At 40.5% G+C, this 22198-nt stretch overlaps 1 protein-coding gene across 1 annotated transcript in view; it reads left to right on the forward strand.

Moving 5' to 3' along the window:
• The first annotated feature begins 20060 nt into the window (after nt 1-20060).
• Nucleotides 20061-22198, forward strand: part of KLHDC10 (kelch domain containing 10) — a 56673-nt gene continuing 54535 nt past the window's right edge. Inside the window, exon 1 of the mRNA XM_052638898.1 lies at nt 20061-20313. Within this exon, the coding sequence (XP_052494858.1) occupies nt 20148-20313 (166 nt within the window). The 5' untranslated portion in view covers nt 20061-20147. The remainder of the gene's footprint in view (nt 20314-22198) is intronic.

A 22198-nucleotide genomic window follows, 5' to 3' on the forward strand; every position in this document is an offset into this window, starting at 1 on the left:
TATTTCCCCTTTGAATGCACTTGACACTCTTGTCAAAAGTTAATTGCCCATAAATACATGGTTCCCTGCCTCTTTCTAACCAGGTATGTTGACTAGGGTTTTTAATCTCATTTTTACATGGCAATTGTAGTTTGTTTTTATCCAAGGAGACTTTGGTAACATTTCTCTTATATTAAAAGAATTAAACATGACCATATTTTTTCTTTGAGAGAGATTTTTCAGGTTATTCTGAAACTTCACAGATGTATAAAATCAGGAGTCTTACTCCTCTTGCTGTCCAGGTACCTTTGTCTTTAGGCTGTTGAAATTATCCAAGGTTGAATTCAGGAGAAATTATCTAAAAAGTTGCCAATGCTTAGAATCAATACCATCATTATTTCTTTATTAACTTTTTATTCTTTAATATAATCATATTTTAGAACATTCTGAAAGTAGAGATAAGAAGAAAAAATTCCATAATTTCACTCTCCAACACGATAATCATTAGAATTTTCCATCATTTCTCTCTTGCAAACATAGTATTGATTCCATTTAATCTAGGGAGTCTGTGAACTTGAATGGTACACTGGGTTGAATAGTGTCCCCCCAAAATTTATGTCCACCTCTAACTTCTGAATGTGACCTTATTTGGAAATGGAATTTTTGCAGGCCGACTTAGTAAAGATGATATCACCCTAGATTTGGGTGTGCCCTCAATCCTATATGGCTGTCCTTACGGACATCCTTATAAGAAGAGGGAAATTTGGACATAAACGCACAGAAAGAGCATCATGTGGTGATGAAGGCAGAGCCTAGAGAGGCGCAGCTGCAAGCCGAGGAAGGCAAGGGATTGCCAGCAACCCCACCCGAATACAGGAGAGAGGCTCAGAACAGGTATTCCTCCAGAGCCTCCAGAAGGAACTGATCCTGTTGATAGCTTGATATCAGATTTCTAGCCTCCAGTGCTTCAGCATTTCGTTCCTCCCCTCCCAGCACTGCTTGGAAATGCTTGATCTCAGTTCTCCCTCTAGGGGTCGAACCTTTGCCCCATGCAATGGAAGTGCGGAATCTTTACCACTGGACTGCCAGAGAAGTCCCAGGCTTCTAGCCTCCAGAATTGTGAGAAAAAATAAATTTTTGTGTTTTAAGTCCTCTAGTATGTGTTATTTTGTTATGGAGCCTATCAAATTAATATACCAAAAAAACTAATATAGATAGGGCAAAAATACCATTATTTTAAAAATTCTCTAACTGAAAGTTAGCATTTACATCAATTATGTTGTTGTTGTCCAGTCACTAAGTCGAATCTGACTCTTTGCGACCCCATGGACTGCAGCGTGTCAGGCTTTCCTGTCCGTCACTATCTCCCAAAGTTTGCTCAAACTCACATCCATTGAGTCACATCCATCTCATCCTCTGTTGTCCCCTTCTCCTCCTGCCTTCAATCTTTCCCAGCATCAGGGTCTTTTCTAGTGAGTCAGCTCTTCGCATCACATGGCCAAAGTGTTGGAGCTTCAGCTTCAGCATCAATCCTTCCAATGAATATTCAGGGTTGATTTCCTTAAGGATAGACTGGTTTGATTTCCTTGCAGACCAAGGGATTCTCCAGAGTCTTTTCTAGCACTGCAGTTCAAAACCATCAATTCTTCAGTGCTTAGCCCTCTTTATGGTCCAACTCTCATATCTATATTTGACTGCTGGAAAAATCATAGCTTTGACTATACTGACCTCCGTCGGCAAAGTGATGTCTCTGCTTTTTAATGTGCTGTTTAGGTTTGTCATAGCTTTTCTTCCAAGGAGGAAGCATCTTTTAATTTTGTGGCTGCAGTCATCACCTGCAGTGATTTTGGAGCTCAAAAAAATAAAATCTGCCACTGTTTCTACTTTTCCCCCATCTTTTTGCCATGAAGTGATCTGGTCCCATCTATCAATTATAAATGTAAGCAACAAACTACAATGGTGTTAACTGTACTCTGACTTTGTCACCATTACACTTACTGCAAACATCCTGAGGTATTGTTATGCTCTATTTTAAATTATAGTAGTTATTAGATTCCCATTTGACCTTGTTATTTAATGTGTTGATAGGGAGGTACATGAACTGCTATATCACAAATTTAATTCTTTTAATATTTTGATAGCTACATTTTAGTATAATTGGTTTCTTTGGTCAAAAATTTTGTTTTATGCATTAAAAATATTATTCTATAAAAGTATCCACAGACATCACCAGACTGAAAGAGGTTCAAAACCCCCAATGTAAGTGAATTTTGCATGGAGAAACCAGAATATTGTCCTGTGAACAAGTCTTTCAGGGAAATGAAAGTCAGTGGGGCTTTTCAACCTACTGTGCAATGCAGTCAACAAGGGTATTCCCAGATCCTCTGAGATCTTGAAAGCTATATTTCTCATTTGGAGAAATTCCCCCTCCCAACCCTAATATTTTTTTTGAAGAAGAAGAAAATGATTTTTCAGGTGCTGAAGGCAGCTCTAACTTTGCTTGGATTTGTTTGGAATCCTTGGATTTCTTTAACACCTTCTTGTTTGTTTTTGCTGTGTTTGTAAACTTACATTCCAAAAGACAGTATGCTGATTTGGTGCTTGAAGGTCTTGGCTGTTTTTTTTTTTTTCCACCAAAGGGGACAGAAGAATGGCTGCAGGTTTAAAAAAAAGAATGACCTGTTAATGAATACAAATGTATCCAATGTACCCAAGACATATTGTATAAAAAGAACAAAAGCCATGCAGAAGACATTCTGTAAGGTCCCATTTATGTAAGGAGCTAAAACTAAGGTCTGTCTAGTCAAGGCTATGGTTTTTCCTGTGGTCATGTATGGATGTGAGAGTTGGACTGTGAAGAAGGCTGAGCGCCGAAGAATTGATGCTTTTGAACTGTGGTATTGGAGAAGACTCTCGAGAGTCCTTTGGACTGCGAGGAGATCCAACCAGTCCATTCTGAAGGAGATCAGCCCTGGGATTTCTTTGGAAGGAATGATGCTAAAGCTGAAACTCCAGTACTTTGGCCACCTCATGTGAAGAGATGATTCATTGGAAAAGACTCTGATGCTGGGAGGGATTGGGGGCAGGAGGAGAAGGGGACGGCAGAGGATGAGATGGCTGGATGGCATCACTGACTCGATGGATGTGAGTCTGAGTGAACTCCGGGAGTTGGTGATGGACAGGGAGGCCTGGCGTGCTACGATTCATGGGGTCACAAAGAGTCGGACACGACTGAGCAACTGAACTGAACTGAAAATAGAATAGATGCCAGGGTCCACATGTGCATATATGTCAATACATAGAAGAAAACCTGGAAGACTAGACATTGACCTGTTAACAGTCTTTTGGAGTAGGGAGTAGGATTGAGTGGAGGGTAAAGGGGAGAGTTTCATATTTTTTATGTCTTCTTCCATTTATTGAAGATTATACAATAAGTTTATATTCATTATTTTAAAATTTTAAGTTTAATTTAAAGACACAGTATAGTTATCCATATAGCTCTTGGGCAATATAGCTATCTTAGAAGTATTTACACCTTCTAATATTTATTATCTTATTTTGCCTCTCTTCAGTTTAGTTCAGTCGCTCAGTCATGTCCGACCTTTGCAACCCCAGGGACTGTAGCACACCAGGCCTCCCTGTCTATCAACAACTCCCAGAGCTTGCTCATACTCATGTCCATTGAGTCGGTGATGCCATTCAACCATCTCATCTCTGTCGTCCCCTTCTCCTCCCGCCTTCAATCTTTCCCAGCATCAGGGTCTTTTCCAACGAGTCAGTACTTCACATCAGGTGGCCAAAGTATTGGAGTTTTCAGCTTAGGCATCAGTCCGTCCGATGAATATTCAGGACTGATTTCCTTTAGCATGGACTGACTGATTGGATCTCCTTGCAGCCCAAGGGACTCTCAAGAGTCTTCTCCAACACGACAGGTCAAAAGCATCAATTCTTCAGTGCTCAGCTTTCTTTGTAGTCCAACTCTCACATCTATACGTGACTACTGAGAAAACCATAGCTTTGACTAGACAGACCTTTGTTGCCAAAGTGATGTCTCTGCTTTTTAATACGCTGTCTAGGTTGGTCATAGCTTTTCTTCCAAGGAGCAAGCGTCTTTTAATTTCACAGCTGCAGTCACCATTTTAAGTGATTTTGGAGGCCCCCAAAATAAAGTCTGTCACTGTTTCTATTGTTTCCCCATCTATTTGCTATGAAGTGATGGGACTGGATGCCATGAAATTCGTTTTTTGAATATTGAGTTTTAAGCCAGGTTTTTCACTCTCCTCTTTCACTTTCATCAAGAGGTTCTTTAGTTCTTCTTTGCTTTCTGCCATAAAGGTGGTGTCATCTGTGTATCTGAGGTTATTGATATTTCTCCTGGCAATATTGATTCCAGCTTGTGCTTCATCCAGCCCAGCATTTCTCATGATGTAATAAGCAGGGTAACAATATACAGCCTTGATGTACTCCTTTCCTGATTTGGAACCAGTCTGTTGTTCCATGTCCAGCTCTAACTGTTGCTTCCTGACCTGCATACAGATTTTTCAAGAAGCAGATCAGATGGTCTGGTATTTCCATTTCTTGAATAATTTTCCACAGTTTATTGTGAGCCACACAGTTAAAGGCTCTGGCATAGTCAATAAAGCAGAAGTAGATGTTCTGCTGGAACTCTCTTGCTTTTTTGATGATCCAACAAATGTTGGCAATTTGATCTCTGGTTCCTCTGCCTTTTCTAAAACCAGCTTGAACATCTGGAAGTTCATGGTTCACGTACTATTGAAACCTGGCTTGGAGAATTTTACACATTGCTTTGCTAGCATGTGAGATGAGTGCAATTGTGTGGTAGTTTGAACATTCTTTGGCATTGCCTTTCTTTGGATCGGAATGAAAACTGACCTTTTCCAGTCCTGTGGCCACTGCTGAGTTTTCCAAATTTGCTGGCATATTGAGTGCAGCACTTTCACAGCAGCATCTTTTAGGATTTGAAATAGCTCAACTGGAATTCCATCACCTCCACTAGCTTTGTGTGTAGTGATGCTTCTCAAAGCCCACTTGACTTGTCATTCCAGGATGTCTGGCTCTAGGTGGGTGATCCCACCATTGTGGTTATCTGGGTCATGAAGATCTTTTTTGTACTGTTCTTCTGTGTATTCTTGCCACCTCTTCTTAATATCTTCTGCTTCATTCCTTAAAAAATTGCAAATAGAACTCCCTTATGACCCAGCAATCCCACTGCTGGGCATATACACCGAGGAAACCAGAATTGAAAGAGACACATGTACCCCAATGTTCATCGCAGCACTGATTATAATAGCCAGGACATGGAAACAACCTAGATGTCCCTCAGCAGATGAATGGATAAGAAAGCTGTGGTACATATACACAATGGAGTATTACTCAGCCGTTAAAAAGAATTCATTTGAATCAGTTCTGATGAGATGGACGAAACTGGAGCCGATTATACAGAGTGAAGTAAGCCAGAAAGAAAAACACCAATACAGTATACTAACACATATATATGGAATTTAGAAAGATGGCAATGACGACCCTGTATGCAAGACAGGAAAAAAGATGCAGCTGTCTATAACGGACTTTTGGACTCAGAGGGAGAGGGAGAGGGTGGGATGATATGGGAGAATGGCATTCTATCATGTATACTATCATGTAAGAATTGAATCGCTAGTCTATGTCTGCCGCAGGATACAGCATGCTTGGGGCTGGTGCATGGGGATGACCCACAGAGATGTTATGGGGAGGGAGGTGGGAGGGGGGTTCATGTTTGGGAACACATGTAAGAATTAAAGATTTTAAAATTAAAAAAAAAAATAAACAAATGTAATTCAGAAAAAAAAAAAAGAAATCAAGATAAATATATCAGACATGACATAATTTATACATTAATTTTTAACTATTATTCATTTTCCATCCAAAATTTAGTGAGGGATTATTAAATGCCAACTATTATTAAGTTCTTTATGCATACGTGCATGCTAAGTTGCTTCAGTCGTGTCTGAATCATCTCATGTCTACTGCCTTGCTCAGTGGAGTCCTGACCATTAGTGCCTGGGAAGCCCCTCTTTATGTATGTATTAACTAATATACTATTCATACTAGCCCCATGTGGAAAAGAGAGATTGACCAAGGGTCACTCAGGGTAGACTGTCAGGCAGTCAAGGGTTACCTCCACAGTAAGCCTTCTGTGTAAGATCTGTAAATGTGAGGCAGGTCTTAAATATAAACCATCTGTTCCTGAAAAAAAAAAAAAAAAATATCTTCTGCTTCTATTAGGTCCATACCATTTGTGTCCCATCTTTGTATGAAATGTTGCCTTGGTATCTCTAATTTTCTTGAAGAGATCTCTAGTCTTTCCCATTCTATTGTTTTCCTCTATTTCTTTGCACTGATCACTGAGGAAGGCTTTCTTATCTCTCCTTGCTATTCTTTGGAACTCTGCATTCAAATGGGTATATCTTCCTTTTCTCCTTTCCTTTTCATGTCTCTTCTTTTCACAACTATTTGTAAGGCCTTCTCAGACAACGACTTTGCCTTTTTGAATTTCTTTTTCTTGGGGATGGTCTTGATCACTGCCTTCTGTATAATGTCATGAACCTCTGTCCATAGTTTCTCAGTCACTATCTAGCAGATGCAAGCCTTTGAATCTATTTCTCACTTCCACTGTATAATCGTAAGGGATTTGATTTAGGTCATACTTGAATGGTCTAGTGGTTTTCCCTACTTTCTTCAATTTCAGTCTGAATTTGGCAATAAGAAGTTCATGATCTGAGCCACGTTCAGCTCCCAGTCTTGTTTTTGCTAATTGTATAGAGCATGTCCATCTTTGGCTACAAAGAATATAATCAATCTGATTTTGGTATTAACCATGGTGATGGTTTCTGGTGATGACCATGTGTAGAGTCTTCTCTTGTGTTGTTGGAAGAGGGTGTCTACTATGACCAGTGCATTCTCTTGGCAAAACTCTATTAGCCTTCACCCTGCTTCACTTTGTACTCCAAGGCCAATTGCCTGTTACTTCCAGTGTCTCTTGAATTCCTACTTTTGCATTCCAGTCCTGTATGTTGAAAAAGACATCTTTTTTTGGGTGTCAGTTCTAGGTCTCACAAGTCTTCATAGAACTGTTCAACCTCAGCTTCTTCAGCATTACTGGTCGGGGCATAGACTTGGATTACTGTGATATTGAATAGCTTGCCTTGGAAATGAACAGCGATCATTCTGTTGTTTTTGAGATTGCATCTGAGTACTGCATTTTGGACTCTTTTGTTGGCTATGATGGCTACTCCATTTATTCTATGGGATTCTTGCCCACAGTAGTAGATACAATGGTCATCTGAGTTAAATTCATCCATTCCAGTCCATTTTAGTTCACTGATTCCTAAAATGTCATCTTGCCATCTCCTGTTTGACCACATCCAATTTACCTTGTTTCATGGACCTAACATTCCAGGTTCCTATGCAATGTTGTTCTAGAAACTAAGATGGTGGAGTAAAAGGATGTGTGCTCATCTTCTCCTGTGAGAACTCCAAAATTCCAATTTGCTGCTGAACAACCATCGACAGGAGAATGCAGGATCCCACCAAAAAAAGATACCCCACATCAAAGGGCAAAGGAGAAACCCCAGCAAGATGGTAGCAGGGGCAAAATCACGTTTAGAATCAAAATTCATACCCTCCAGAGATGCTCGCAGGGCTCAAACCAAACCTTGTGTGCACCAGGTCCCAGAAACCCCACAGAGACTGAGCCAGAACTGTGTTTGAGTGCCTCCTGTGGAGGTATGCATCAGCAATAGCCTGCTGCAGGGGCAGCAGCTCTGAGTGCAGAAGACCTGGAGACACTGCCTGTGACATAAGCCCTCTTGGAGGAGGTCATCATTAACCTCACCATAGAGCTGCTGAGCAGATGACCCCCAAACTGCAGAACAATTTTACCAAAGAAATGCTCACACTGTTAAGAAAGTTCTAGGACCCACAACAGATTTCCCAAGCTGGGGATCTGGGAAAGGGATTGAGAACCCCTAGGGAATTTGACTTCAGCAGCCAGTGGGATTTGATTACAGAACTTACACATGACTGGAGAAACAGACTCTTGGAGGGCACAAACAAAACCTTGTGTGTACCAGGACCCAGGAGTAAGGAGCAGTGACCCCACAAAAGACTGACCCAGACTTGCCTGTAAGTGTCCAGGAGTCTCTGGTGGAGGTATGGGTCTGCGGTGGCCTGCTGCAGGGTTGGAGACACTGAGTGTGGCAGTGCATTCATGGGACCTTTTGAGGGAGGTTGCCATAATCTTCATCACCTCCACCATAGTTTGGTCTCAGGTCAAACAACAGTTAGGGAACACAGCCCTGGCCATCAACAGAAAATTGGATTAAACATTTACTGAGAATGGCCCCACCCATCAGAACAAGACCCAGTTTCCCCCATAGTCAGTCTCTCCCATCAGGAAGTTTCCATAAGCTTCTTATCCTTATCCATCAGAGGGCAGACAGAATGAAAACCACAATCACGGAAAAAATTAAGCTGTTCATATGGACCACAGCCTTGTCTAACTCAATGAAACAATGAGCCATGCTGTGTAGGGCCACCCAAGATGGACAGGTCATGGTGGAGAGTTCTGACAAAACATGGTCCACTGGAGAAGGGAATGGCAAACCACTTCGGTGTTCTTGCCTGGAGAACCCCATGAACAGTATGAAGAGGCAAAAAGATATGACACTGAAAGATGAACTCCCCAGGTTGGTAGGTGCCCAATATGCTACTGGAGATAAGTGGAGAAATAACTCCAGAAAGAATGAAGGGATGGAGCCAAAGCAAAAACAACACCCAATTGTAGACGTGACCAGTGATGGAAGTAAAGTCCGATGCTGTAACGAATAATATTTGCCTCTCTTAGCTGGCCAACTAAAAAGCATTTCTTAATCTACTTTGAGTAGTAAATATCTCACATTTGTTGTTTACTTTATCGTTTGCATCCATTTCTCACAACTCTAGCGACAGTGTATTAATTAGGATTTTACTGACTTCAGGTAACAAACCTAATTTAACTTGAGAAGGAAAATTTGGTAGAACAGTATTTCTTAAAATTGAGTAATGTTCAGTCCATGTTTTTTGTTCTTGTTTCAAACAGAGAAAAAGTCCCCTCCTCAACTTATTGACAAGTTATTTTTGTCAGAATATTACTTAAACACATAAATTATTTAAAGTTCCTTATGCTTATAGTTGGAGAAGGAAATGGCAATCCACTCCAGTACTATTGCCTGGAAAATCCCATGGACAGAGGAGCCTGGTAGGCTACAGTCCCTGGGGTTGCAGAGTCAGAGTACTTATAAAATCAGAATACAAATGTAAAGTAAATAACCATAAGCTCAAAACAGTTCATATTAATGAAATGACTCTGATGAATGATGTTGCTTTGCTGAACTACGATCACCAACACTGGAGAAAAGTAGAAAAATATGTCCCAGTGTAGGTTCTCTATTTAATTTGCTTGTGTAATTTAGTTTTTCATGCAAGCCTGTCACATCAAAAATACAAAATGATATTAATAATTTCAATGCTTTGTTTACTTGTTCAGGATCATCTGACTCAATACTTCAGAAATCTGTGCCAGACAGCATTCCTCAAAGGTCAATTTAATGAGATGTCAGTTCACATCTTTGTAAAAGTGTCTTGTTCCCTTGTAGTCGAGTTAGTGTTTTTTAAATCTGCATTAAATGAGTATAGAAGGCAACTGTTCTGGAACTGGGAACAGGAAGTAATATCTGGACTTCAAGTTCAATATTGCCGATGGTAGAAAAAATTGTCCAGTTTTAGCCCAGAACTTTGTATTAGATTATTGAAGGAAGTAAACACTCAAATGACTCATTTGCATAATTAAGAATGATTGACTCTTATACAGTTTTTTTAAAATAATCTTATACTTTTTATTGGACTTGACTTGCTTTGGGGCTGTGATGTCAGATAGTTTCATTTGTTAAGAGTGAACATTTACATGTTATATATCAGCCCTTGTCCTCATTAGCCTGCAACAATTAAAGTAAGATATTACTGCATTACATTGGGCTTCCCTGGTGGCTCAGATGGTAAAGAATCCACCTGCAATGCGGAAGACCTGGGTTCAATCCCTGGACTAGGAAGATCCCCTGGAGGAGGGCATGCAACCCACTCCTGTGTTCTTGCCTGGAGAATCCCCATGGACAGAGGAGCCTGGTGGGCTACAGTCCATGGGGTCACACAGAGTTGGACACGACTGAGCGACTAAGCACGGCAGAGCATTACATTATGTCATTTTCCTGATGACAAGTAAAAAACCCAATGTATTAAATAACGAATTTTAATTCTGTTCAGCTTTCAGTTACAGAACACCACTACAAAAATATTGTCTTCATAATTCAAGGTTATAAGACCTTGAGGCTCAGCGTTAGAACACTATTGCATTTAAATCATAGCCTAAACAAGAATTCCAATCTTTAGTTATATTGCTTGCAGACATGCATAATGTAAGCTGATAGATCTTTAGTGAGGCAGGTAGAGGATATTTGGGAGTAGAGGTCTTTTCCCTGAGGCTGCTGCCTATAGGCAGGTGCACCTGTAGGGGTAGACCGTCTCCAGGATAAATCCTCAACCCAATTCACTGGAGTGATCTTTGAAAACATAAATCTGATCATGTCACCTCTCTGCTTAAAGCCTTCAGTGGCTTCCCGCTCCATTAGGATTCAGTCTAAGCTCTTGGATGAGGCTTACCTTTCCAATGTCATCTCAAGTAGAATTGTTTAACTCCTTCCCCAGTCCAGAAAGAAATCTTGGTTTTACCTTTGCAAAGCCCAACACAGTTTTTCCAAACCTCAATGGCAAATTCAGGCTTTTACCCACAGAGCTACACAAAGAAACATGAGAGCTTTGAAATTCATTTTGTTTCCTTGTTTTGTTTTAAGTGGGTGTAGGAGAGAGACAAAGAGTCGCCTTCACAATTTGCAGATTGATTTCTGAGACAGGGCTTCTGAGAACCTAAAACTTCACTAAACATATTAGTTGCCACCTCTAATGTTGATCAAATACCTGCCTGAGAATCATGAGAGGGGAGGGTAAGAGCTGTAGAGTCTACCTGTTCTTTCCCAATAGGCTCTTCAAATGAGAATACTTATAGATAAGGTGTTTTCTTCAACCTCTCCCCATAGCATGTGGGATCCCAGTTCCTGGACCAGAGATCAAACCGGTGGCATTTGCATTGAAAGTGCAGAGTCTTAAACTCTGGACTGCCAGGGAAGTCCCTTTGTTGTTCACTCACTCAGTCCTGTCTGACTCTTTGTGACCACATGGACTGCAGCACGCCAAACTTCCTTGTCCTTCACCATCTCCCAGTGCTTGCTCAAACTCATGTCCATTGAGTCGGTGATGCCATCCAACTGTCTCATCCTCTGTTGTCCCCTTCTCCTCCTGCCTTCAATCTTTCTCATCATCAGAATCTTTTCAAATGAGTCGGCTCTTCACACCAGGGGGCCAAAGTATTGGAGCTTCAGCTTTAGCATCAGTCCTTCCAATGAATATTCAGGACTGATTTCCTTTAGGATGGACTGGTTGGATCTCCTTGCAGTCCAAGGGACTCTCAAGAGTCTTCTGCAACACCACAGTTCAAAAGCATCAGTTCTTCGGTGCTCAGCCTTCCTTATGGTCCAACTCTCACATCCATACGTGACTACTGGGAAAATCATAGCTTTGACTATATGGACCTTTGTTGGCAAAGTAATATCTCTGCTTTTTAATATGCTATCTAGGTTTGTCATAGTTTTTCTTCCAAGGAGCAAAGGAAGTCCCTAGATAAGGTGTTTTAAGATTTCCTGGGTCCTTTTCTCCTGTTCATATTTTTATTCTTCTTTTTCCACTGTATTTCATGTAAGACATTCTGGTCATGAGTCATGAAATGTACAGTGTGGGCAATATAGTCAATCACTATAATATCTTTGAATGGTGACTTATAGTTGTAAAAAAAGAAGTTACTGGTCATAACCCACTAAACTAATTTCATGACTTAATGTCTCAAAAAATACCATAGTGATAATACACAAAAGTACTTAGTTCACAAAAGGTGGCCAACAATTGGAAACCCTCTTCTTTCTTTCCCTAGGGCAGTCTTAGCTATAATTTGTACTTTGTTGGGACTTGCCTGGTGGTCCAGTGGCTAAGACTCTGAGGTCCCAGTGCGGGGGGCCCAGGTTCGATCCCTGGTCAGGGAGCTAGATCCCACATGCTACAACTAAGACCCAGAGCAGCCAAATAAATAAATAAAATATTAAAAAATTTGTACTTTGTGTTTCTATGACATCTATACAATTATGACGTATGTGTGTGTGACCCTTGTATGTGTGCATGCATGCTCTGTCACTCAGCTGTGTCTGACTCCTTGCGACCCCCATGCCATTTCCTACTCCAGCTTGTATGTGTAAATGCTTATAATTTTTCATAATTAAGTAAACTAAGACTCATTACTTTGGGCTTCTTAGTTTTAATGCCCCATTTGATCCCAGGTGGCACAGTGGTAAAGAATCCACCTGCCAATGCAGGAGATGCAGGTTTGATCCCTGGCTCTGGAAGGTCCCCTGGAGGAGGAAATGGGAACCCACTCCAGTATTCTTGCCTGGGAAATCCCATGGACAGAGGAGCCTGGTGGTCTATAGTCCATGGGGTCACAAAAGAGTCAGACACAACTGAACACACAGTGCATGGTACAATGATGGGTGGTTAGTCACCTTTGCCTATTCACCAAAGAATTCATATGATCCGGGATTATATTTAATCTATGACAATAACCAACAATCCAAGAAGTAAACATTTTTAAAGAATTGCTGTACCATGATTGTTAACATGGTAATATGACTTTATATTCAGGTGAAACATTATACTTTTCCATGTACTTTCACATATGCTATTTTATTGATTTCTCACAATAACACTAAGAAATTGCTAAAACAGAAGATATTACTCTCATTTTGCATGTAATAAAACTGGGGTTCAAAGGATTGCATTTGTTTCCTCAACTCTGGCTGTAGATGAGTATAATTCAGGGAACTTAAAAACATGGCCATTTACAAAGCAAAAATAGAGATACAGATGTAGAGAACAAATTTATGGATAACAAGAGAGGCGAGGGTGGGGTGAATTAGGAGGCTGGGATTGACACACATACACAATTGATGCTATGTATAAAATAGATAACTAATGAGAACCTACTGTTTAGCACAGGGGGATTTACATGGGGAGGAAATACAAAAAAGAGGAGTTATATGTATATGTATAGGTATAGCTGATCCACTTTGCTGTACAGGAGAAGCTAACACAACATTGTAAATCAACTATATTCCAATAAAAAATAAAATAAGTAACCAAAATAAAATGAAAAATTTTTTTAAAGTATGGCCAATGTTTGTGCTACAGAGATTCTGATCTAATTGATCTAAATGGAACCTGAATATCAGTATTTTCCAAAATGGTCTAAGGTTAGTCCAAAATGCAGTCAGTGTTGACAGTCTTTGGGTTTCCCAGTGCAGTGTTGAGTTTAAGACCCCAATATGATAAATAAAACTAGATTTCATATATAGTAAGTACTTGTCACTACTTACCCAGTCCTTTGCTTCCTCACTACATCAAATGTTGTAGTTATCGAATCTCTGCTGGAAAATAATTCTGGAAATTTGTTTGAATCACTGTATGTATTTAACATTATAAAACAATTTCTTGGAAAGTGTTCTCAATGTAGATTTCTTGCTAATTCCGACTGACTTGTTTTCTGATTTGGAATCTGTTGCAAGTTCTACCTGCATATCATGATCATGGGTAAGCCTCAGGTGAGTAGAGATGGTCCTGCTGCCTGAAGGCATAGAGATGTAATGGTGTTGTTTGGTGCCTGAGTCGTGTCCGACTCTTTGCAACCCCATGGACTGTAGCACGCCAGACTTGCCTGTCCTTCACCATCTCCTGGAGTTTGCTCAAACTCATGTTCACTGAGTCCGTGATGTCATCCAACCATCTCATCCTCTGTCCCCACCTTCACTTCCTGCACAGTCTTTGCCAGCATCGTGTTTTTCTTTTTTCTTTTTAATGAGTTGACTCTTTGCATCAAGTGGCCAAAGGGTTGGAGCTTCAGCTTCAGCATCAGTCCTTCCGATAAACTTTCACGGTTGATTTCCTTTAGGATTGACTGTTTTGATCTTGCATACTGATAGTCCAACCTTAAATATTTTATAACACATGTCTAAAAAATTAAAAAAAAAAGGAATATTCTTACAGCATCTTGATATCATTATCACACCTACCAAATGTAACATTAATACCCTAATATCCCAAGAAAAAGAAATGCAGAAAGGCAAAATGGTTGTCTGAGGAGGCCTTACAAATAGTTGTGAAAAGAAGAGACATGAAAAGCAAAGGAGAAAAGGAAAGATATAAGCATCTGAATGCAGAGTTCCAGAGAAAAGCAAGGAGAGATAAGAAAGCCTTCCTCAGTGAACAGTGCAAAGACATAGAAGAAAACAATAGAATGGGAAAGACTAGAGATCTCTTCAAGAAAATTAGAGATACCAAGGCAACATTTCATACAAAGATGGGCACAATAAAGGACAGAAATGGTATGGACCTAAATAAGCAGAAGATATTAAGAAGAGGTGGCAAGAATACACAGAAGAACAGTACAAAAAAGATCTTCATGACCCAGATAACCACAATGGTGGGATCACCCACCTAGAGCCAGACATCCTGGAATGACAAGTCAAGTGGGCTTTGAGAAGCATCACTACACACAAAGCTAGTGGAGGTGATGGAATTCCAGTTGAGCTATTTCAAATCCTAAAAGATGCTGCTGTGAAAGTGCTGCACTCAATATGCCAGCAAATTTGGAAAACTCAGCAGTGGCCACAGGACTGGAAAAGGTCAGTTTTCATTCCGATCCAAAGAAAGGCAATGCCAAAGAATGTTCAAACTACCACACAATTGCACTCATCTCCCATGCTAGCAAAGTAATGCCCAAATTCTCCAAGCCAGGTTTCAATAGTACGTGAACCATGAACTTCCAGATGTTCAAGCTGGTTTTAGAAAAGGCAGAGGAATCAGAGATCAAATTGCCAACATCTGTTGGATCATTGAAAATGCAAGAGAGTTCCAGAAAAACATCTACTTCTGCTTTATTGACTATGCCAAAGCCTTTAACTGTGTGGATCACAATAAACTGTGGAAAATTCTGAAAGAGATGGAGATACCAGACCACCTGACCTGCCTCTTGAGAAATCTGTATGCAGGTCAGGAAGCAACAGTTAGAGCTGGACATGGAACAACAGACTGGTTCCAAATCAGGAAAGGAATAAGTCAAGGCTGTATATCGTCATCCTACTTATTTAACTTATATGATGAGTACATCATGAGAAACGCTGGGTTGGATGAAGCACAAGCTGGAATCAAGATTGCCAGGAGAAATATCAATAACCTCAGATATGCAGATGACACCACCCTTAGGCAGAAAGTGAAGAAGAATGAAAGAGCCTCTTGAGGAGGGTGAAAGAGGAGAGTGAAAAAGTTGGCTTAAAATTCACCATTCAGAAAACTAAAATCATGGCATCTGGTCCCATCACTTCAAGGCAAATAGATGGGGAAACAATGGAAACAGTGAGATACTTTATTTTGGGGGGCTGCAAAATCACTGGCAGATGGTGACTGCAGCCATGAAATTAAAAGACACTTGCTCCTTGGAAGAAAAGCTATGACCAACCTAGACAGCATATTAAAAAGCAGAGACATCACTTTGGCAACAAAGGTCTGTCTAGTCAAAGCTATGGTTTTCTCAGTAGTCATGTATGGATGTGAGAGTTGGATGATAAAGAAAGCTGAGTGCTGTGGAACTGGTGCTTTTGACCTGTCGTGTTGGAGAAGACTCTTGAGAGTCCCTTGGACAGCAAGGAGATCCAACCAGTGCATCCTAAAGGAAATCAGTCCTGAATATTCATTGGAAGGACTAATGCTGAAGCTGAAACTTCAATACTTTGGCCACTTGATGGGAAGAACTGACTCATTTGAAAAGACCCTGATGCTGGGAAAGATTGAGGGCAGGAGGAGATGGGGATGACAGAGGGTAAGATGGTAGGATGGTTTCACCGACTCAATGGACGTCAGTTTGAGTAAACTCCAGAAGTTGGTGATGGACAGGGAGGCCTGGTGTGCTGCAGTCCATGGGGTTGCAAAGAGTCATACACAACTGAATTGAACTGAGCCTCTAATAATCTCTCCAAATTCCAATTTTTCTAGCTGTCCCCCCACTAGTTTTTTACGGTTGATTTGTTCAAGAGGACCACATACATTTTGTTGTAAATTTCCTTTAATCTGGAATTGTCCTTCCAAGAACTATTTTTTAAAAACCATTTCACAACAGAAAAATTCAAATATACAAACAAAACAAAACAAAACAAAAATGAGAGAATAGTGGGATGAACTCCAAGTACCCATCACCTAGCAACACTAGGCATCAACTCATGGACGGTCTTGTTTAACCTTCATTTGCATCCTCTTTCCCATGCCCCACTTCCTGGCTTATTTTGAAGCAAATCCTAGACATCATAGCATTTTACCTGTACATATTTCAGTCTGCTTCTACAAAAGTTGAGTTATTAAAAAATAGAGAAACTATAGTACCTAAAAAAAAAATTAACAATGATTCCTGAACATAATCCAATGCCCAAGCATATTTTCCCTTTAAAAATAGTTGGCTTATTCTAATCAAAATGCAAATAAGGCTCAAACACTGCATTTGGCTGATATGTCTCTTTGTTGTTGTTGTTGTTGTTTAATTGCTAAGTTGTGTCTGACTCTTATGACTCCATGGACTGTAGCCTGGCAGTCTCCTCTGTCCATGGGATATTTCCCAGGCAAGAATACTGGAGTGGGTTGCTGTGCCCTCCTCCAGGGGATCTTCCCAACCAGGATCCAACCGAGGTCTCCCGGGTCACTGGCAAATTCTTTACGGTCTGAGCCACCAGGTAGTTAGGGCTAAAACTTTTGATTTTATTCAGTTTTTTTTTGGTACAAATATTCACCAACATAATGTCTTGTTTATTTTTGTTATGCTAGCAGCCACTGGTTATCATTGAGTAGGACTATTATAAGGGGTTACCATCCTCTCATTTTTTTAATGTTGTTTTTCGTGACATTGACTTACAGACAAGATCAGTCTAGATATTATGGAGACTGTCTCCTTGGATTTATTACATCATTTCACATGCCATTTAACTTGTTACTTTGACCCTTGAAAGTTCCTGTAAACTGGATCAGTTCAGTTCAGTCACTCAGTTGTGTTTGACTCTTTGCGACCCCATGAATCGCAGCATGCCAGGCCTCCCTGTCCATCACTAACTCCCAGAGTTCACTCAGACAGACTCACATCCATCAAGTCGGTGATGCCATCCAGCCATCTCATCCTCTGTCGTCCCCTTCTCCTCCTGCCCACAGTAGCAGTTAAATCTTCATTAATTCAAGTTAATGTTTTTGGCATGATTAGTTCATAAGTGATTTTGTGTACTTCATAGTACATCATTTGAGCAGGTACATATTATTTAGATGCACTTATTTTGAAGGCCCCTCTCCAAATCATGTCTGTATTCATCAGTGTATCCATATTCTACATTAAAAAATTAAACCATAACCATTTTTAAAGACTTTTAAATCAATTTAATAATTTTAAATTTAGTTCAGAATAAAATTTTCATTTTGTTACTGAAATTTTAAATTGATTATTTATGTGACTATATGAGATGGTTTTCAGTTGATTGGTTAATATCACCTTATTTTTGAAGATTCTTTTTTTCCTTTTTTCATGAAGAATTTTAATATATATAAAGATGGGCCAGCTCCCCATCCACTTCTCCCTTGTTGTATTATTAAATTTTTTAAATGAGATAAAACTCACATACCAGAAAACTCACTCTTTTCAAGTGTACAGTTCAGTGGTTTTTAATATATTCACAAAGTTGTGCAGCCAACACCAGTCAGTGATTTCTAATATATTACAGAGTTATATAACAATCACAAATCTCTTTTTAGTCTATAGATATTTTTCCCTACATATCTCTCTTTATTGCTTTCTTTAAAAAATTTTATGTATTTAATTTTTGGCTGCACTGGGTCTTTGCTGCTGTGTGAGAGCTACTCTCTAGTTGTGGTGTGAGGACAGGCTCTAGGTACCGGGGCTTCAGCAGTTGCAGGGTGTGGGTTTGGTAGGGCAATTGGGCTTAGTTGCCCAGAGGCATGTGGAATCTTACAGAGTAGGGACTGAACCAGGTCTGGTGCATTGGAAGGCGGATTCTTAACCACAGATTACCAGGGGAATCTCCAAATCTTTTTCCTTTGTAATTTTTGTTGAAGAAATTGCTTTTTTATCCTGTAGAATATTCATAGTCTAGATTTTGCTTTTTGCATCCCTATAGTATTTTTTTAATGTTTCTCTGGCCTCCATATTTCTTATAAATTGGTAGTTAGATATAGATGTCTGATGGGATTCCAGTTCAATTTTTTTTCTACAAGAGTACAGTCATGTTTCCATTCTAGAGGCATATGTCTCAGCTTTTTGTGATAATGTAGTCGATGCTCAATGGCTTGATCTCTCAGTTCATTAGAAGTTACAAAATGGTGATAGTCTTATCACTCATCATTTATTTCTTGGAATACTCCTATAAAAAGAAAATTTTCTTCTTCTGCTACTTGGTTACTCAGTGGTACAGATTCTTTATAAATATTAACATTTTGTTAATTTTAATATTTTAGAGCCATAGACTTTTTCCCCTCAGATCTCAAACATTTTCATATAGTGCTATCTAATGCTTCATGGGAAAAATTATCTGTCCACAGGGCCTGAAAATGACAAAAGGAGGCGGGGACAGTGAAACTCCCAACATGCACCAAGAGGATACACATCCTCAGCTCCAGCAGATTTTCTTTTTTCTCCGCATCACGTAAGGTTCTCCTGTATGAAAAAAAAAAAAAGTCACCTGATCTAAAAATCTTGAAAAGTTTTGTTTCTCTTGAGGAATTCATATGGTTTTCTCTTACCATTCATAAACATCAGTGAACAATCTATTTTCCTACTTTGCACTGTGCCCAGTTAAGTTCAAAGTCAAAATTTCCATTTAATTTTGGAACAGTAGAATTCCTGATCTCTGCATCTACATTTTTCTTTGATCTTCATCCTCTGTACCTGTTCCTGTCTTCCAGCTGGTTCGAATTTTCTACGAGCAAAAAGAAGTTTGAGAAAAACATTTACAGTGCCGTCAGTCATCTACGAAAGAACCTTTTTCTTGGCACTCTAATTCTCTGCTGGATGTTATTTAAGAAATGTAACGTAATAAGCTTGAAATGGTTTCTCACTGGGATCTCAATTTGTATTTCTACAGTTATTGGTGAGCTCGAACATCTTCCCACATTTGTTAACCAGGTTTAAAATTGTTCGTTTGCGTGAGACGTGGCTTGTATTGAATTAGGGAGGAATTCCCCAGTGGACTGAAAGACAGGACAAATGAGATCTCATTCTTACATTTAAGCTTTGACTCTGCCTCTTTTCCCCGCGGCGCCCCCCCCCGCCCCCCCCCCCACCCCCCCCTCCGTCGAAGAGAGCTCTCTGCAGAACACTGTATTGCCTCAAAATATGTGTATTTCGTCAGCGTCCTGTTTCTGGCTTCAGTGTCTATGGGGGAAGAGCTCCTGAGTCCTGAACACGCCTGGATTCCCGGCTATCGTCGGGACTCTTTCTGCAGGTGTGGCCTCTCTCACTCGGCCTTCGATTGGCCCGCCTGACCCCTCAGGAGTCACCGCGCCGCGGGTTTGCTTAGCGTGGTGGATTCGAGTGATGAGTGGCTGCTTCTGCCTTTCTCCAACCCCACCAACTTTTTTCTTTTTTTTAAGCCATAGCTATGGTTACCACGTCTCTCCCCGCCTCCCTCCACCTACCAAGAAGACGACTGGCCATTGGCTATCTGTCACCAAGTTACTCAGTCATTGGCTGCTGATGAGACTGGGCGCTCCCCCTTCCCCGGTCTCCCGGGTCTCTTGAGGAGCCCAGGAAGGAGGCTCCGCTAGTGCCGCCGGGCCACGGGCTGCCGTGACCAGGCTGCGGCAGTCGTTAGCCGGTCATGTCGGCCGCCCAGGGCTGGGACAGGAACCGCCGGAGGGGAGGAGGCGCAGCCGGCGGTGGCGGCGGAGGTAGCGGGGCCGGCGGGGGCAGTGGGGGCAACGGGGGTCGGGGGACTGGTCAGCTCAACCGCTTCGTGCAACTCTCCGGGCGGCCGCACCTGCCAGGTGAGTGGTGGGGCACGGTCCTGACAGCTCGCAGGCGGGGTGGGAAGGTGACTGCTCCCTTTTCTTTTCTCCCTGCCTTTCTTTTCCTTGGGAGGAGCAAAGGCAGGCCCCACGCACAGCAGAACGATGGGGGGCTTAGAGAAAAGGAAAGGTGTCTTTGAGGTCAGGGAGGGAACAGGAGCACGGCGGAAAAAAAAAGTATTTTTGATCTATTGAAAGCTCTGTGCTGAAAGTTGTTGTGTTTTCTTTTCAAAGGAGAGGCCGTCGTCTCATTGACATTCCCAAATGTTTCGCTTACTCGGTTCCCAGTCTCGTCCTCTTCCGCAGTTTGATCTTGTAAAAGAAAGACATTGGCGCCTAGCTGTGGGAAATTATTTTTAAAGAAAGAAAGAGGGAAGAGCATTCCAAGGAATGATTTTTGTAAAAACCACCTCGAGTGTGTAAGATTTAGGCATTGTGAAGCAAGAAAGGAGGAAGAAGGGGGTGGGAGGGAGGTGGGTAGGAAACAGAACCAAGAGAATTAAGGAAAACTAGTTGAATTATTAATATTTTGGAATATAAATAGAGTGGATAGCGTGTATGGATTTTAACGGGAAAAAATGAAAATCAAGAATATCGTTAGTGACAAAATTATGCTGTGTCTACCATATGAAATTCCATGGACAGAGGAACCTGGCAGGCTACAGTCCAGGGGGTCGTGAAAGAGTCGGACCCTACTTGGCGACTAAACACACACCCCCATATGAAAACAGCTTATTGAGAACTGGAAAATGTACCCAGTGTGAATATTTAACGTTTTTGTGTAAATTTACTATCCCTGTGTTCCGATGCCTTGAAAGACAAATCAAATCGATGTGTGTGTGCAGCAAATTTTAAAGAGCTACATTTGTAGGTGAATATTCAGTATAGAGAATGAAGGTGTACTGCCCAGAATGTCAAATATTATGTTAGGCAAGCTTATTTTTACCATGAAGAGAACTATCAAGAATGTGTGTTAATCATTCACTATGTTTTTTTTGTGAATAAGATTGAAGTTGATTTTATCAGTGATTTTGTATTTGTTTAGCTGATGAGTTTTGAGAATGAGGGTGTTTACTACCATGCCTTGTACTAAGTAATAAAAAAAATTATTTGATTAATTTGAAGAGAAAGGGGATTTTGCATACTGAGTGCGACACTTGCTTATGGTTGTGATAAGGTTGTTGATTTATGCTAGAAATGCACATTAATCCGTTTATATGCACCATTAAAATTAACTGTGAAGCAGTTTTAGTCAAATATATAATACACCAGGAGATGGGTTTGAGATGATCGTATCAGACTGGGTATTCTAAAACTGCTTAATATGTACTCTTTAACATCAAAAAGGAAAAAGGAGAAATCTTTTTTTTAACCCCAAAGTAATAGCAAAAACTTTCATTTTTGTATATTGACAGGTTAGAAGATACCAAAGACTGTAACTAGTTTGTCCTCTATTACTGCAATCTTAAATCTTTGAGCTTAGATTAATTATACCATAGTCTTCATATTGGCATTCCCAGGCTCCAAGAAACTGGTTGGTGCACTTCCTCACTGCCACCACTCGATGGCAGTGGAAGCCTTGGTTTCTGAAAAGGGGCTTCAGTGTGGAGCTATTTCTGCATTCTCTTTGCACACAAGACCAGTAACAGCCATTTGTCCAGAGGTAAAGATAAAGGTGTTTAAACTGTGAAAATTCATGCAATGGGGCCATCAGCTCTTTTTTCTGCTTTCTTTCCCCCTTGACTGGCGTTTCATTCTTTCTTCCCCAAGCAGAAAGCCTCAGTCTTCTCTTGACTCTCAAAAATTGGAAACATCTGATATTTCAATATATACTTTGAGATTTTCGCACCAATTATTTTTTTTT

The sequence above is a fragment of the Budorcas taxicolor genome, chromosome 4 (genome assembly GCF_023091745.1).
Source record: "Budorcas taxicolor isolate Tak-1 chromosome 4, Takin1.1, whole genome shotgun sequence".
Lineage (NCBI taxonomy): Eukaryota > Metazoa > Chordata > Mammalia > Artiodactyla > Bovidae > Budorcas > Budorcas taxicolor.